Below are 19,191 nucleotides of genomic sequence, written 5' to 3'. Positions count from 1 at the left end.
CCATGGAGAGTTAGAGCCATCTTCTCTAACACTCACATGGGTAATTCCTACCTGGCGCGTCCATGTCGCGGGGGTGGGCACCTCTCACTTCAGTAGGCCGGAGTGAACAGGTGGCGAAGTTCAGGTAGGGACCCAGTTCTGTGGGGTATAACGCGGACCCCTGCCCAGGGATACGGGTGAAGACCACAACGGCGGAGACGGCGTAGAAGAGGATCTTCGGTTCGGCGTCAATGGCGGAAGTGGCAGGCCTGTTTTTTCGGCATACCACTGCAGAATCGGATCTAAAATGGGCGGTTGTGGATTCTGGTTGGCGAAGAAACATCGACGGCGAAAGAAAAGGAGCAGATTGGGCTCTTTAGTCCTGTAAGACAACCAATCTAAAGGAAGAAAACCTTGATTACAAATTACCCGGTCCTCCTGGTAGGGGGTTAAGACGTCAGGCCGGTTCCCTGTCACTTGTAAAAATTAGAAAAATACCAAAAAGCCTAAAGATTGCCTCGGAATCTCGGACGGATTAAATAATAAACGACTTCGGCGACGGAAAAGGATTATGAACATTGGCACCTGGAATGTGCAGAGTATCAGCGGAAAGATGGAAGAAATAACTGAAGAAATTAAAAAACTAGATATGGATATAGTTGTCTTAACCGAAACAAAGAAGAAAGGGATAGGTATAGAAAAAGTAAACAATTATGTACACATCTTCAGCGGAGTTTCAAAACATGAGAGAGCGAAAAGAGGAGTATCCGTTCTAATACACAAAAAACATAAACATAAAATCACTGACTTTGAAGCAATAGACGAAAATATAATAAGAGTAAACATAACGATAAAAGAAACACCTATTACGATACTTGGGATTTATGCAATCAGTGATGATGAACCTTACACAAACAAAGATGAGTTCTTTGCTAAAGTTAACGACGAAATTACGAAAATTGGAAATAGAAGAGAATTGATAGTTATGGGAGACCTGAACAGTAGAGTAGGTCGTAAAGTAGATAATAAGGTGGTAGGTCCCTACGGAGAAATAAACCAGAATGATAATGGTGAGAGGCTAATTGAAATATGTGAAAACCATCAATTAAAAATAACCAATGGATTTTTTAAACATAGAGATGTACACAAGTACACCTGGACCCAAACTACAAGAAATTTAAAATCAATTATAGACTATATCATCACAAAACAAAATACTAATATGCAAGTACAGGACACAAGAGCATACAGAGGAATAACATGTGGTTCAGATCATTATGTCGTAAAATCAAAAGTAACCTGTCCATTTAGATATAAAATAACACATAATCAAACAAATTGTCAACCCCAACCAGAAGAAACTTTGGAAAAAAGAAGTTATAATTTGGATAGTTTGACCCAAGAGAGTACAAGAATATTATATCAACAAATACTGGATGGCAAACTAATGAATATAACTGAAACATCAACAGTAGAGGAGGTATATGGAAACGTAGTCGTTAGCGTTAAAAAAGCTGCAGAAGAAGCACTCGGCTTTAACACTCAAAGAAAAAGTGAAAAACTATGGTGGAACAAAGAAATAGAAGCACTCGTAGAAGAGAAAAAGCAAGCGTATATCAGATGGCTGAGCAGTAAACAACAAAAAGATAGAGATGAATACCTGGAACTCAAAAGAATAACAAGAAGAACAACAGTAAAAGCAAAAAGAGAAATGTGGGATAAGAAGTGTCAGGAAATTAATACCTACCTGGGAGGCAGAAAATGTACAGAAACATGGAAGTTCCTCAATAAAATAAGAACTAACGAAAGGAAGAGCACAAACATTCAATTAATATCCACACAAAAATGGGAAAAGTACTATGGGGAACTACTGACAGAAAATAGGGACGAATACTTAACTCAATCACCAACAGAGGTTAACATTGAGGGAGAAGATATAACAATACAAGTGACAGAAATTATAAAAGCTATAAAAGAACTGAAAAACGGTAGGTCTCCAGGACCAGGCGATATCCCAGCCGAACTAATAAAATGTGGATCACAAAAATTGTTTGAAACCGTCACTTGGTGCATAAATCAATTTATAAATGGTTCTCCCATACCCGACGAGTGGAAAATTGCTTATATTTCGTCGATCCATAAGAAAGGAGATAAGCTTAAATGTGAAAACTATAGAGGGATATCAGTGACTAGTACATTCAGCCGTTTGTATGGACGAATAATTAGAGACCGCATTGAGAAGGAGTACAAAGACCAAGAGGAAGAAGAACAATCCAGTTTTCGAACAGGAAGAAGCTGTACTGATAATATCTTCTGCCTCAAACAACTAATAGAAAAAAAATTAAGCACAAATCAAGAAGCCCACCTCATGTTTATTGACTTGCAGAAGGCGTACGATACAGTTCCTGTAAACAAACTCTGGAACGTGTTACGACAGACGAATATTAGTGTCACCTTAATAAAAGCCTTAAGAAATTTGTATGAAGGGTCAACATCACAAATAAAAACTGGAAACAGATTATCGCAAAGCTTCCTGGTTAATAAAGGTCTACGTCAGGGGTGTTGTGTATCACCGACCTTATTTAAAATATATGTTGCAAAAGCATTGAAAGAGTGGAAACGAAAATACAGAGGCATGGGCGTAGACCTTGGAGAGATTTGCTTATATACATTGCAGTTTGCTGATGACCAGGTTGTTATAGCAAACGATAAAGATGATTTAGAGTACATGGCAAGGAAATTACAAGAAGAATATAGAAAGTGGGGACTAGAAATTAATACAGAAAAAACAAAATACCTGCCAATAGGTACCGAACTATCGAACATCACATTAGAAAATAATGAAATCATCATGCCCTGCGACCATTACACATATCTAGGAATCGTTTTTGACACAACGGGGAAAGATGATGAAGAAATAAAGAGAAGAATAACACAATCCAGAAAAACAATAGGTTGTCTAAACAGCGTACTGTGGAATCATGAAATAGGAAAAAGAAGAAAACACAATATCTACGAATCTCTTATTAAAAGCAGTCTATTGTACGGAGCAGAAACTTGGCGGATAACCGAAAACAACAGAAGAAAACTGGAGGCAGTAGAAATGGACGCTTTTAGAAGATCAGTAGGAGTGTCACGCAGAGAGAGAATACGTAATGATGAGATAAGGCAGCGAATGGGGGTTGACGGCTCTCTAACAACAGACATAGAAAGAAAACAGCTGATATGGTACGGACACGTCCAGAGGATGGATAACTCAAGACTCCCTAAAATAATTATGCAATGGGTACCACCAAACCGCAGAAAGAGAGGAAGACCCAAGAAATCTTGGAGAGAGGGAGTAACGAAGGCGATGAGCGCAAGAGATCTTAGAGAGGGCCAATGGGATGATAGAGTGTCATGGAAATTAGGCATCGGACAACGTCGCAAGACGTTTTAAAACCGATTGATAGATAGATAGGAAACAATAGGAATTTTCCGAAATTAAAAAAAAAATCAATTTTCCAATAACTATTGTGAAAAATTAGTGTACAGCTTTGAAATTTTTGTCAAATGAGGGCTCTTTGGTGCTTAATATGTGACAAAAAAAATTTCAAAGCGAATTAATTCAATTGTTTAAATATTATTGAAATTGTTTATCCCAGAGGGCTTTTTTTGCAATAACATAAGTTAGAAAAATAATTATGTTTTAACTATTCTACAGATGTCAAATGAAAGAGCATGACCAACGTCTTCAAATTGGTTTAAAAAAACTGAATTAAAGATGCACTTATTAAAAATAAATAATTATACAGAAGTATCGTCAACTTTTCCTTATAAACATTTTATTTTTTTTTTTATAATAAATTATATATATTTAGTACAATTTTTTATCAATTATTATATACATAACATTACTTGGCAGTTGTGCACCTAAAACACGGTAAAAAAATAGATTTTTTTGAAAAAAGAAATTCAAAAAGTTTATAAGGAAAATTGATGATACTTGTGCTAAATTATTTATCACTAATAAATGGATGTTTTATTCACTTGATTTAAACCAACTTAAAACCGTAGTTCATCCTCTTTCACTTCACACCTGTAGAATGGTTCTAAAATTATTTTTTTCTGACTTATGTTATTGCAAAAAGCTCTCTGGGATAAATAATTCAAATAAAATTTCGAATCGCTTTGAAATTGTTGTCACATATTAAGCACCAAAGAGTCCTCATTTGACAAAAATGTCAAAGCAGTACACTATTTTTTTGCAATTGTTATTGCAAAATTTTTTTTGCAATTTCGACGTTTTTTCGTAATTATATTAACAATAAATGAGTATATCAACCTTTGTAATAGGCCATTTTAAAGCTTTTTCTATGCTCTCGAAGATGTTTGTACTAAAAAAATCATAAGTTTCGCTGATTTCCATTGTTTTGAAAAAAAAGGAAAAAAAAGAATGTGTGTGTACTTTGTACGCACGTAAGAAGTTATACTTCTATTATATGATTTAAACGAAATTAATATACTTTTTATTTATATTTTGTTTAAATATTAAACTAATTTATACTTACTACTTCTCAAACATTTTTATTAGAACAGTGCCAAAAATTAAAATAATAAAAGAATAAAACACACACAAACACATTAAACAAGCCACAAATGATGTCTGAACATTAATTGTCGAATTTTTTTTTTAACTAAATACGTATTTTCTGAAAATACAATTATATAATAAACATATTTACAATCATAAAATGTATTAAAAAAAAAACAAAAAAGAAAGTTTCTATTGGGACTCGAACCAGCGCTGATAAGAGCGGTTGGTATTGGAATTCATTCGCCTTCTCCGCTTAGCCACGGACACTATGTGTCATTATTTACGAAGATCGACTAACTAAACGGATTAAACTTGTGATATTTTGATATTTTGAAAATTGATCAAATTATATTAATTTTGAATTGAAATGATTTAGAATTGAAAAACTACAACAAAACATAGAGTAAAAAACAATATATTAGGTGAATATTGATAGAAATTTTGATGGTAATCAAATTATATAAATAAAAGTATTACATACTATGTCTTTTCGCAGATCAAATAGGTAGGTTTATACCCATGATACATTAACAATTATTACGTACCTGTTGCTTTTAAAAACTATTTAAAAGTCACTACAATATTATAAACTTTTTTGTTTCTGTCCTCACAACAATAAAACTAATATATTATACATTTGTTTACCTTTACCTTTACCTCCAAACCACAGCTGCCATATCGGATAATTTTTGACATGTCATTTGAACATCCAATCAGAACAAAGTTATAATGCGCATGCGCCGGGCTGATAGGTTTTAACATATAAAAAAATCACCCTCTATCGCCGGTAAAGAAGTATAACTTCAAAAAGCGGATTTTTGACACTAAATTGTTTATAAATAAAAATGTCCGCCAGTGCCTACGCAGGAACTAGTTACAATTTGTTCTTATAGGTATTAACTGTGGAAAAAACGCTTCAGTACCCTGGCTGTTGAAGTGTCACGAACAGGGTATATTTTTACTTATTACCCTGGCCTATAAGTAGTCAAAGAGTTATTTTTATCAAGATATTTGACATAAATGTTATAAGCAAAGTTAGATTAAATATAGCGTTAAGTACCGTTTTTTGCTTGTGACCTAGGTTTCTTGATTTTTCAATATATTGTTCCGGAGTATATTGCAACGTAAGTAGTTAATATTGATTAGTCAATGCAGAAGTATCACGTGGGATTTGTATCAATAAATATTCAACTAGAAAAGTCCCCTTCTGCTACTTATTTACAATCCCTTATTTTGTGTAGACACTATGTGCCTAACCAGGCTATTCAAGTTTTTTCTTACTCTTTATTTTTTTAACATGACGTGATTTTCTTCTTAGTCATATTTATCGAATCTTATTTTCTCTATTAGTGTTTTATATTCCACAACTATTTTCTTATTATTTTCCTATATATTTATCACTCAGTATATTTTTATTTTAGAGCCTCTAGTATAGTTCTGTACACTTGTATCCGCTATTTATTATTTCAGGGTCTACATAAATTACCACATTGCGATATGATGTTTCCCTGATATTATTGTTCCTTGAAATGTCTCCTTTCATTTGATATCACGTTTACGTCCGAGCGCAAATGCTGGAGTTTTGCATGGGTAAACTGCTGATATATTGTAGGAATAAAGGTATTCCTAAAATCGTCCTGTAGCTTCTAGTAAGCTTGAATACGCGGTTTACTTAAATCATCTCCAGGGATGAGAAGTCCACCATATTTCTTCCTATAGAGATCGTTACTAACGTCCACTGGTGAAATATGTTGCAGTAGAAACGGAAATCGATCAGAGTGCGTAAAAAAGTGGTGGTATTGATGTTTGGTATAAATGTTTAAGAAATTCGTCATGATCATTCTAAATTCATTATTTTAGAACTTACATTACACGCTTGCATATTCATCATCATGATCTGCCCATGGTCGTCCAGTGCAGAACATAGGCCTCCTCGAAAAACTTGCATTTAGATCTATCTTGCGCTGCTGCAATCCAGTTGGTACAAAGCCTTCTTATGTCGTCAGTCCATCTTGTGGGTGGTCTTCCCGGGCATCTTTCATTCTAGCGACGTGTCCTGCCATTTCCATTTAATTTTGGCTATATGTTTTATAATGTGTTCTACACCATTTCTACGAATTTCTTCGTTTCATACCCGATCTCTTAACGTTATGCCCCACAATGATCTTTCCATTCTACGTTGCGTCACTTGTAGTTTTCGCGCAGATGTCATTGTTATAGTACCCAAATGTATCTGCGCCATATGTAAGAACAGGCAGGACACATTGATTAAAGGCTCTTCTTTTTAAGCTGATAGGCATATCACCTTTAAAAATATCACGCAGTCTTCCATATGCTGCCCATCCCAGAGTTATTATTCTTAGCAGCTCAGAAGTTTGATTGTCTCTGCTAATTTTTACCATATGTCCAAGATATATGCAGCTGTCAACAAGTTCAATTTCGACGTCGTCTACCTTTAAAGGATTGCTCCGAACTAAATTCGTCATCATTTGTGTCTTTTGGTAATTAATATTTAGACCTACTTTACGTGCTGCATCGCTAAGTTCATTCAACATATCATTGGCCGTTTTTTGGCATCTGAAATGAGAACAATATCATCTGACAATCGTAGATGACTAAGCAACTCACTATCGATATTTTTATTTCTTTATTTTCCCATTCAAGCGACTTCAAAGCATATTCTAGTACAGTAATAAACAATTAGGCGACATAGTATCTCCCTGTCAAATACCTCTCCTGATATATATCTTATTGGTAGGACCGTGCAGATTTATAGTTTCTGTAACATTTCTGTATGTATATATTTTCTATAATATTAATGTACCTATGATCAATTCGATACTTGCATATTAGTACAGTTAAAATAAATACACGATAAATATAAAGCAAGAGGAATTAATTTTTTTTCCTACTTTTAAGGACAAAAAGCAAGTAAGTTTATTAGCGAAACCGTATTCAAAATTATTTTGCACATTATGTTTAAAACATTATTAATTTGGTAAAAACATCTCATTTATTGGTAATAAATATATTAATTTTTCTGGACTAAATTACGGTTCTGTTGATACCAAAGAAGATATTTACATAATGTTGCCCAACTGAATTTTTTATATTCGGTATAAATGTTCGAGCAGATTTCCAGGCCTACTATACAATAATCGCCAGGTAAAACTGACTGATTTTTTTAAATTTGGGCCTTTATTTACGAGTCCTCCTGATGAGTGGAAATCTTTTTATTCTACCCCTTCTTGTTCTTCGGATTGGACTCTATCCCGAGATTTTTATTATCCATCTCGACTATCTGCTCTTATTATGTATCCATACCAAATTAAAGTTTTTCTTTTATGTACGTCAGTATATCTTTTTCCAGTACCATTCTTCATTTTATCTTTTTCTATTTTTGTTCAATTTTTTTACCGGTCTTCCTTTTATACAGATTTTTCCCATGAAATTCATTTCCGTTGCTTCAATGCTCTTCATCTGATTGTTTATTACCCAGTTTTCTGCCGCATATATCTTGTGTACTATTGTACAATAAATTCCTTTTTGTGTTGCTGGCTATCTGCTACTTATTATGTCCTTGTCGGTGGCTCCTTTTCTTAAAAGTGTGCACTCTAGGTCTTTAAATTTTTCAGTACCTTTGATTTCCTTATCATCCTTAAGTCATACTGACTATTGTTAGGTTTATTACTAACTTAAGAAGGTAGGAGCAAAATCTTGGTCCAATGATAATAATAATGTTTATTTACTTCTCATTATGCTCTCATATATAACAATATTATAATAGGATAATTCAATACTAACATAATTACAAATTAATTTTAAGTTAAATATTTTCACATATTAATAAATAGTAAATAAACCAATAGAAGAAATTCAAATAGATATTTAAATACATTCATTTTTTACGAATCCTGGGAAAACTAATAAATATTTTTGAAACATTTAAACGCAGAATGAAAGATTACATTATTACCGAGGGCCAAAAGCCCCTTAGAATAAACAAAAAGTTTCCTTTGAATGAAATATTTAAAATTAAAAATCACACTAAATTTTCGGTTTTTTTCACCCCCGTTACTTATTAAAATAAACAATATAGAAGTTTTCAGGGACTTTCGGTCCTAGGTAATAATGTAATCTTTCATTCTGCGTTTAAATTTTTCAAAAATACTTATTAGTTTTCTCAGAATTCGAAAAAAGATTGAATGCATTTAAATAACATTGGACCTAGATTTTGTGCCTTTCCTCTTAAGTAAGCCTGTAGTCTCCAATAGACGCGTATAACGTCACGCCGTAAGGAAATTCTTCATTTTCGTTAATTTTAATAAACTTTGAAGGAAAATAACTATTTTACAACCGAAAATATTTAAAAGAGAGTAAAATTCTAAAGCAAATTCAAATTACGGGGTGAATTGAAGTGACCCACGACTCAGCCGGTGGTATCCAATAGACCCCGTAGGTTGCGTATAGCACGTATTGGAGACAACCGCCTGAGAATCCTAACTTAAAGTACTTGCGTAAGTATTGTTACTTACCTAGATTTATTTTTTGTCTAAGTATAGTTTTCAGTGCCTACGATCGGTATTACAGAGTAATGGGCAATATCTGGTAATGCACACATAAGTTAGATCGAGATTGAAATGGGAAAATAGAAGAGGAAAAAAGAAAAACAAGGTTTGCTCTAGGCCGAGTTTGGTATACGATAGAATCCGGCAAATGTTTATAGAATGACAAAAGCTTTAAAAAGGCAAATGCATCAAAAACTAAAGAGGAAACTAAAGTCAGAGATGTATAAAGAGAATTAATATAACTAAAGGGTAATTTGTAGAATAAAATACCAGACACATATATGAAGATCTTAAAAGAAGAGGCGGGGACAACACCACAAATTCGATGAATAGACGACCTTAGAAATTCATGGACAAGAGGTGGATAAATAGAGCACGAAACATAGAAGAATATCAGGAATTTAGGGGATTTATTCCCAATATTGGGAAAATACCGTTGATATGTAATTAGATAGAAAGCCCATTATTATGGTCAGACATTTATTTCTTACATTTTATTTTATTATCCCACTAGAGAGATAATATGCGACCAAAAATAACAAATATAAAATCTTCGTGTTGGTTCATAACATCCTATCCTCTGTTTATTAGCTGTTCAATAAAACAAAAAAAGGCTAAGAAGAAAATCTAATCTCTTTTTGTGCGAGTTTTAGTCTGAGAATTATTTTTTTGTAAATATTTCCTGGGACTATTTTGAACAAATAGAGTAAGTCAGTGCATATTAGAATTATATAATATATTTAATTTCAATCCTTTTTATATTAAAACTAAGATGAATTTTTTTTAAACCAGTAAGTAATTATTTAACTCTGCATGTTTAACAAAAATATGAAATGTGTCAAGTGATCTTAAAAATATGTAATTAGTCCAAAGCAACAAAAACAGACAACATCGTTGAATAACATTTAAACATTTAGATAGGACACAAGCTACATATTAATACATAAATACAGATTAGAGACAACAATTATATACATACCAGTTGCTTCATGAGAGAAATATGTAACGGAATTTGGGTTTTGGTCTAAAAGAAAAATTCAGTGTTAACACCTTAGTATCTCAGGTTTATTAATTTCAATAAAAAAATATATATAAATACACAACAATTCAAGAAATATTTCTACAATAAGAACAATACAAATAAAACGAAACCAACCAGATATAAATATATCAAAAATACCAGAAAGAAGAAGGGAAGTTAGAGCATAGCATATCATAAAAAAGAAGTCATACACACAAATATATTTTATGGAATGCATCTCCAATAGCTAACAACCACTAGTATAATCCTTGATATAAGATGTCTAATATTTAATAGGCTGTTCAATAATTTTTTACTAGCGTAGTTTTTTTTATAAACCAACCACATACATATCAAAAATTCCAGAAAGAAGAAGGGAAGTTAGAGTATGGCATGCCCTATAAAAATAAGTCTTACACACAAATATATTTTATGAAATGCATCTCCAATAGTTAACAACCATTGGTATATTCCTTGGTATAAGATGTCCATTAATAGGCTGTTCAATAATTTTCTACTAGCGTAATTTTTTTATTACGTTGGTACACTCTTCATATGAACGTATGTGAAGTTTCATTCATTATTTCAATTCATTTTTTGTTTAGGAACCATTTTGTATCGACGTGCTGCAGTATTTTCTATACAATGCCAAAATCAAGTATTATACAGTGATTGAATATTTTATTTTGGAAATTTATGAGCGAATTTCGAAAGCAAACGAAAGGACCTCGCAACACTCATTATGGAAAAGTGGTCCCGGTCAAATTTAACGTAACTTTGGTCAATGATAGTTCTCAGTGAGTAGATTAAAAAAGTCTATGGCACCTGGGTCTGAAAAACTATCATTAGGGAGTTTTTGTAACTACCTAACGTAACGTATCTCCCTATACGTAATGCGATAAAGCATTTACGTATCGTAAGAATTGATGAACGTTAATAGGAAGTTTTTGTAACAACCTAACGTAACGTAAAGTCATTTTTAAATTCCGTTGACATTAAAAAAATAAAACAATCTTCACACAATATACAATTCATATACAAAAATGTAAAAAAAGATAAATGTGAATGATGAAATTGTATGGTTTTAATTGCTCCTATTTAAATATAAAAATATTATTTTTCCCTGGTTTTAAATTTTTTATTTTTGTTTATTATATATACCTATTTTTTAGTTGTAAATTATTGTACCTACAACAGAATTCCAGTATAATGTAAAGAATTGGTTCATATTTATTTGAAAATTGTACTGAAATTAGGACATTTGTTTATCTAGTTATTGTGGTGATCACTGTATTTGTTAAACTACAAGATTTGTTTGTTTCGCTTTATTAATAGGCAACTTAAAAAAAAACAAGCAAATTTTAGAGCTAAGAATAATTTTACTCAAATAGACTAAACCAATATGACCTTAAATGTTAAATGTTTATACACGCCATACACGGGCTGATGAAAAAATGTTGATTGAAAAATTGATTTGGTAATCGGGCAAGATCCCCTCGTGCATTCGGTAACTTTCGTCTCGATAGGGATGCGTCTGAACTAGCGTTACCAGGTATCCCGATTTGCGCGAGACGTACCGATTTTCAGGGGTCTGGGGACGCGTACCGATTTGTACCTGATGGGGACACTAAATGTCCCGATTTTCACCCACGAAAACCAATTTCAGGAGGACTTGGAGTGAATTTTACAACTATGTTATAAAATCAAGGCACTCCTAAAACCGGAAAAATCGAATGAAAGATATAATTTTAATAAAAAATAAATAATTTACTTAATCTACGATTTTTGTTTGTAATTTCGTCTGATTATTGTTAGTATGTAGGATTAAATACAGATTATAGAAACACCTTGTAAATGAACAGGAAATACGGCGATACCGTGTAATTTTCAGGATCAACTCCGAATTGCATGAAAATTTGGACGGCTTGTGCCATTGGTTGATTTTACTCGGGGGGTGACAGTCACCCCTCGTTTTGGGTGAAAAACCGAACGTTTAAAATAAGTCCGGAGATGGATAAATTGACTAATTCTAAGCAATTTAAGTTCTATAGAATTTTAACTTAGTTAATACTTTTCGAGTTATTTACGATTGAAAATGTTTATTTTTCGACAAAAAAATTAGGTTTTCAGGCAATTTTCACAAATAATTCAAAAAGTAAGTATTTCATCGAAAAAATATTCTTAGCAAAAATGTAGCATAATATATAAAATGAAAAAATTGTGAACTCGTAAAGTCTATGGACCCAGCAAAAGCAAAGTTGTAGCTCATGAAAAATACGTTCTTAACGTCAAATTCCAAATAAAATATTTCAACGTGAAATAACCAAGAAATGAAGCACTTTTCGGGAAAACCCAATTAAAACTTTTTTAATAAAGCTTTATTTTTATGTTTTAAAAAAGTTTCTAGCATTTAAACTAAGCGAGTTATGCTCAAAATCAAGTGACTCCTTTTTTGGTAAAAAATCGTGAAAATCTCCCCCTACTTAGCACCCCAAATGAAATTAATCGTTATCTCTTTACAAACAATTTACTTTATTTAAGTATTTTTATATGATTGAAAGGGCCTGGACGAGTCACTAATCACGAGTGTATGCAAAATATGAACAGCCATATTTTAACCAAGTTTTGTTTTACAGAAAAACAAAATGAATCTATCATATTTATTATAAAAACAAAACCTACCTACTTTTTACTTCTTGAGATTTTTAGTATCGCTAATACTTTTTAAGTTATGTTGAAAAAAGAGCATTTTCCCATATTTTAGGAACATTTTTTTTGCCATAAAACCAATTTTTTTCAAAAATAAGCACTCCCAACCGGTAAACCTTACAGATCGTATAAACAATTAATACACATATAAAGTGAATGGTAAAGCGGTAACGATTAATTTTATTTACGGTGCTAAATAGGGGGAGATTTTCAAGATTTTTTTTTTACCAAAAAAGGTGCCAACTTTATTTTGAGCGTTAACTCGTTTAGTTTTAATGCTAGAGACTTTTATATAAAACAGAATTAAAGATTTTTTTAAACACTTTAAAAAATTTTAATAGGTTTTTCCCCGAAAATTGCTTAATTTTTTGGTTATTTCAAATTGAAAGATTCGATTTGGAATTTGACGAATAAGAACGTATTTTTGATGAGCTACAACTTTGCTTTTACTGGTTTTATAGACTTTCTGAGCATACATTTTTTTTGCTCTTTTAAAAGCTACATTTTTGCTAAGAATATTTTTTCGATAAAATTACTCGAAAATTATTGACTTAGTTTAAAAATTATATAGAACAGAAGTTTTTTAGAGTTAGTCAGTTGATCCATTTTCGGACCTCCTTTAAACGCGCGTTTTTTTACCACCGAGAAGGGGTAACTGTAAGTGTCACCCACCAAGTAAAAGCAACCAACTCAGAGAACCTAAACTCAGATTTTCATGCAGCTCGGAGTTGACTCTGAAAATTACACTCCAAAACGGTCATTTACTGGGCTATTGTTTATTTGTCCCGATCTACAACCCTAAATCCCGATTTGTTTTTGCTTATGTACCGATTAAAAACAAATCGGACCTGGCAACACTAGTCTGAACGTACGTATCAGAGCGTTACGATAGGTCGATGCGTTAGTTCAACCATTAATGCGCATGCGTATATGTCAAAAATATACGTTACGTTTACCTATTTGTGTGCACAAAAACTCCCTATTCTCGAGCTACGGCCTTCTGAAGTTCTTAAATTCAGGTACTCGGTTTACGTCGAGTGCACTAATTCACGGTCAAGTGAATGAAAATATCTATTATTTAAATAAGAGGGACTCACTTTCAGAAGAAGTGCGATAAAAATGTGTTGCTACAGCGACATACGATTTATCATGTTTTCATGAATGGTTCAGACTTATCCAATACCAGCACAGCTTCAGTAGCTGAGAATAGTGTAATTATTCCTCTCCCCCCGCATGGGTGCCAATTTTTATTTTTTTATTTTATTTTTATATTGGTCTTTACTCCTTTGAGCAACTAGGTCCATTTTCGGTTGGAATTTATCAGCTGAACAGACGGGGTTTGGAATTGTAAATTTTTGAATTCCCTCTTGTCTTCTTCGCTTCAGCATCCATCTGGCTTGCAATTTTTAGAAGCCATGGAGGTGTTACCAGGGAAATGGACCAATAAGTTTTCAATTAAAAATCTTTTAGTAATATTTTTAATATTTTTCAATATTATTGATGTTTCTGTTATGTTGAAAACTTACTTTGCCCTTCCATTATTGTAACCTTTTATACCAACTGCAGCAAAAGTTGGTGAGAAACGACAAAGTTTGACAATGCACCGTGTCATATTTTGACAATGGCTAAAATTCATCAATTAGCATTGCAATTGTTGGAAAATCCACCATATTCACCAGCATGGAAGCGTATTCTGCAGTCCTCTCAGATTCTGACTTGAGGGATGGAATTTATAAATTGGAATTTCTTTGGAAAAAGTGTATGGATGTTTGAGGAGACTTTACTGAATAATAAAGTGTATTTCACGACATATAATTGTGTTTTTTTTATAGAACTGCAAAACTTATTGAACAGCCTATTATATGTATATGGATATGGCCATAACAAAAGTATGTATAAGGAACCAAAATACACCCAAACCTAAGATGTGCTCTCTAATCCTCAGCTCTAAAACCTTGCAAATAAATGGCATGGAAAGATAGCGTTGTTCATTTGGTACTCCATAAAACAGGCCATCTCTGGGAGATTATAAGCTTGTCACGGTATGGACACATTGTTGCTCTTAAAAGCATTTCGTCCCCATGCGTGGCATTAAAATGCAGCTGAGCAAGAATATACGGCCCACAAGAGGACTGAGAAATGAATGACTCTTGAGTGAACCTACATATAAAAATCTAGAGGACGAGTCTAAAGGGGCCACTGCGTTCTTGCTCGACAGTTTTGTTCGACGAGCAAGTCTGTGCGAACAAAAATGACGCAAAACGGAAGTGTGTGGATTGAAAACTGTCATTCTTGCTCGCTTGGAAAAATGATGCAATAAGCATTTTTGTTCGAACAGACTTGCTCGTTGAACAAAACTGTCGAGCAAGAACGCAGTTTATGGGCCGCTTAACAGGGGCGACTCCGGTTGAGGACTCTGTCTCTATACCACATAGGTTTCTCCGCCCTAAATGTATCTCAATAACTCTGATCAGAATGCTATAGACAAATATTCAAAACGGTAATGAAGCTTCCGCTAATATTATATCTTTTTCTACTAGCTTTTGGTAAAGCATTGCGCATATTATACAGCAGTGGTCCAGATTTAATTATGTACCTGGATAAAGTGATCATCAAGAGTCATCGTATAGACAAAAGAGGAAATGATTATTACGAGAGCAATTTAATATTCACAAAACATATTATGTATCACCTTAATATATGCTACAGGATATGTAGCTCAAAATCATTAACAAAATAATATAACGATCTAATTGATAATATTTATTAAGACATAGTATTACAAAAAGCAAATAGACTGAAAGGATGCCTTAATAACATTGTATAGCGATATCGACATATAAATACTGAGATAAAGTCAAGAATTTATAAAGCCAATGTAAGACAAATAATGGCATATACATAAAAAAGACCCGATACAGCCGCAACGTACAGACTACTTGAAACGGCGGAGATGAGAGTACTAAGAAAAATTACAGGAAATACATTGAGAGATTGTAAGAGGAGTGAAAACATTAGCAGAAAATGTAACGTACGGTGTATAAACAACTGGACACTAAATAGAAAAAAGAATGGAATAACCACATAAGCAGCGTAGGGCAGACACGTGTGGTCAAAATAGTAAGAGATGAATCACCAATCGGTAGAAGAAGTATCAGAAGACCACGCAAAAGATGGAGAGACAACCTTCCATAGAGGTATCAATCCGCAAACAAGCAAAATTGTTTATAAAGAGAAAGAAGAAGATATGTAGGAATAAATACAAAGTCAGGATATTAGAAAACTGATAGTAGAGAATGCGATAAAGGTAGTAATTAAGCGAGTGTGCATATATATTATGACAGGACTACAGAAGATAGATTGGCTACATAGACAAATACTCGGATACCAAACAGACGGAGACTAGTGGGCAGATCACCAAAATTATGGTAAGGGAGTTAGAGCTTAGCATCTAAGAAAGAGTTAAAAATAACGATGTAAAAGGAATTCAACAGAACCGAGCCCTACCAAAAAAAAACAAGAAGAGAAGAAAACATACATAGGCATGGAGAAAACGCATACGAAAACAACAAAAATGCCATATAAAAGCGCTAGAAAGTTTTAGGGACGGAATTCTAAGAACAAAGAGAGTCTTGGGGATTCTTTGATTGCTAAATGAAAAGAAATTAAATTATTATTTATGAAAAATGTACTAATGAGAATTTGGGAAGAAAATTTACTTTAAACAAACTGCTAAAAAGGCAAATGTGGGTTTTCCTATTCTCATTACCACACACTTATTTGTTTCTCTGGAAGATTATTTAAGAGCAGAAAGTAGTCGCATTCTTATTATTTTTAAATAGATATATTTCTGAAAATAAAATATTTCAGGCTTCAACGTGAGAGAAGATAGGAAAAAGTGGGTATTAATCCTAAAACAAGAAACCAAGAGAAAAACAACGTGTTTGTTTTAAAAAACCATCTCATTTATATTAGTTTCATTCTCTATTACACTGCAATTGAAAGTATATTTGGAAATCTCTTAATACTCTACTAACATATTTATTTTATTGTGTTAAACCATACGAGGCATTCTCTCAAAAAGAATATGGCATGTATTTAACATTAATATAAAAAAAATTAACACTCACCAACACCTGGATACGCCGGCTGCATACCTGGATATGCGGGATGCTGTAGCGCAGCCTCACCATTCGGCAAGCCTTGTGCAGGTATGGACAGATGTAGCGCGTCTAAAGAAATGAATTAATTAATATTTTTGTATATTTCTATGACGTTTAAAACATATTTAAAAATAAAAACATTTCTCATATCCCTATATCTACAGGGTTGGGATAAAGTATGGAACTGAATGAATATCTTTGAAACAAAAAAGACTCCATTCGTTGAGCCAACGCATCTGACGACATATTTTTATTACAACTTTACTTCCGGTCTCACCGGAAATATCTTCATCTTAATTTAAATGGCACACCCTGTATGTTTGTGCAGGTTTTAAAAGAACTTTTTACTTCTAATTCATACATACCTACCAAGTTTGGTAGAAAAAGAAGAAGAGCTGGTAGAAGCCAGCTCTTCTTAATACTTCCTCATTTCTGACTCTATAGTCCGTTCATACTATTCTAATGCTGGGGCGACAGTAACGTCTAATGCCGTTAATTAACGCATTATTTGCCATCTCTGTAATGCAAAATAATGCGTTAATTAACGGCATTAGACGTTACTGTGGCCCCAGCATAAGGGTTTGACGCAGGCACCAAATTTCACAGACAACTTTCGCCTATAGTTTTACATTATATAGGGCCTCCATTTTTGTATATTGGTATTTGTTTTTTGGACAAAGGTTCATTAGCTGGTATGTAGCCCTTTTTAAGGATTTTAAATATAATATACCTTTTATAAAAGATTTTAGTGTTTTTTGTATTATAAATATGGTATACAGCCAACTAAAGGAAAACTTTTTCCTTGTGGATTTTTAAATAATTTTAGACAGATAGTGTCTCCCTGTCTAACTCCTCTCTCCATTCTTATTTTGCTTGTTGTTAGACCCTCTGATACATTTATTTGCATAGTTGCATTGTCGTATATGTATTTGAAGATTATTCTATATCTAGAATCAATCCTTGTGTTATTCATTCCTTCTAATACGGCCCAGAGTTCTATAGAAGCGAAAGTACAAAGTGAAAATTCTGTTAGGCTGATGACAAGATGGCAGAACACGTTCTTTGCATCTGCCCAGGGTTTCATAGGACAAGGCTCAATACATTTGAGCATTATTAACTCGAGATATGGAAGGATGGTTAAGCACCTAGTCATATTGAACCTAACCTAACCTAATTGGGTTAATACAAGGGGGGACAAAGATATAACAGACAGACATTTTGTAAGACTGTATCGGACTCGATACAGATTTTACAGATACTCATTACTCGAATACCAGATAGTAAACACCTTTATCTATCTCGGGTCTAGTATATATAACTAACGATGGTAACTGTGAAGCAAAAGTTCCGAGACGTATTGATATGGCAAAAAATGCGACGAGTCGCCTGACTAAAGTTTGGAAAGACAGATCTATCTCTCAAAATATCAAGACGAGACTGGTCAATTCCCTTGTATTCTCAATATTTCTATATGGAGCAGAGACTTGGACTCTTCGCGCATGCGAGCGCCAAAAAATTGATGCCTTTGAGATGTGGTGCTGGAGAAGAATGCAGCGCATACCTTGGACAGCTCACAGGAAAAACGTTTCCATTCTAAACCAACTCAATATTAAAAAAGGCTGTCCACAATATATCTGCAACGAATTCTGCAATTCTTTGGTCACGTGGTTCGCAGAGGTGACGACAGTTTGGAGAGATTAATTGTTTCTGGAAACGTTCCGGGGAGAAGATCAAGAGGACGATCACCAACTAGATGGTCTGACCAAATAAAGCATTCAGCTGGAAACTTATTCTGCGAAGCTCTTAGAGCAGCTGAAGATAGAGACCAATGGAGAAACATTGTTAGGAATATTGGAAGAAATCACGATCCTTTGTAATGGGGAAACGACAAGAAAAAAATCGGATTCGGACTGTCCCGGACTGACTCGGACTGACCGAGATCGATAGCGATGTGGAATAGGAATAGCATCATATTTAGTACTATATTTTTTATTTCAACTGTTGACATATTAATGGTAGGGGAGCAAAGTATGCTAAATGTGCAGTCACTCGAGCGCTTTGGGGACCTATTGGGTTGTGAAGAGTAGGTCCTAAAACCGAAAAAAGTTAAGTAAAGTTTTCCATTTTAGTGGGCGCTTGCCATTTTTTAATTTAATTTTCCATTTCCAACAATGG

General features: G+C 33.5%; 1 protein-coding gene across 1 annotated transcript in view; it reads right to left on the bottom strand.

The window, feature by feature from the left end:
* LOC114346825 (CUGBP Elav-like family member 4) overlaps positions 1–19,191 on the bottom strand; it is a 686,200-nt gene that overhangs the window by 50,352 nt on the left and 616,657 nt on the right. The window contains exons 8-9 of the mRNA XM_028297581.2: positions 16,984–17,085; positions 10,103–10,147 (exon numbers count right to left, since the gene is read on the bottom strand). Of these exons, the coding sequence (XP_028153382.1) occupies positions 10,103–10,147; positions 16,984–17,085 (147 nt within the window). The remainder of the gene's footprint in view (positions 1–10,102; positions 10,148–16,983; positions 17,086–19,191) is intronic.

Source organism: Diabrotica virgifera, chromosome 4, assembly GCF_917563875.1.
Source record: "Diabrotica virgifera virgifera chromosome 4, PGI_DIABVI_V3a".
Taxonomy (NCBI): Eukaryota; Metazoa; Arthropoda; class Insecta; order Coleoptera; family Chrysomelidae; genus Diabrotica; species Diabrotica virgifera.
This window is presented reverse-complemented; position numbering and strand designations above follow the sequence as displayed.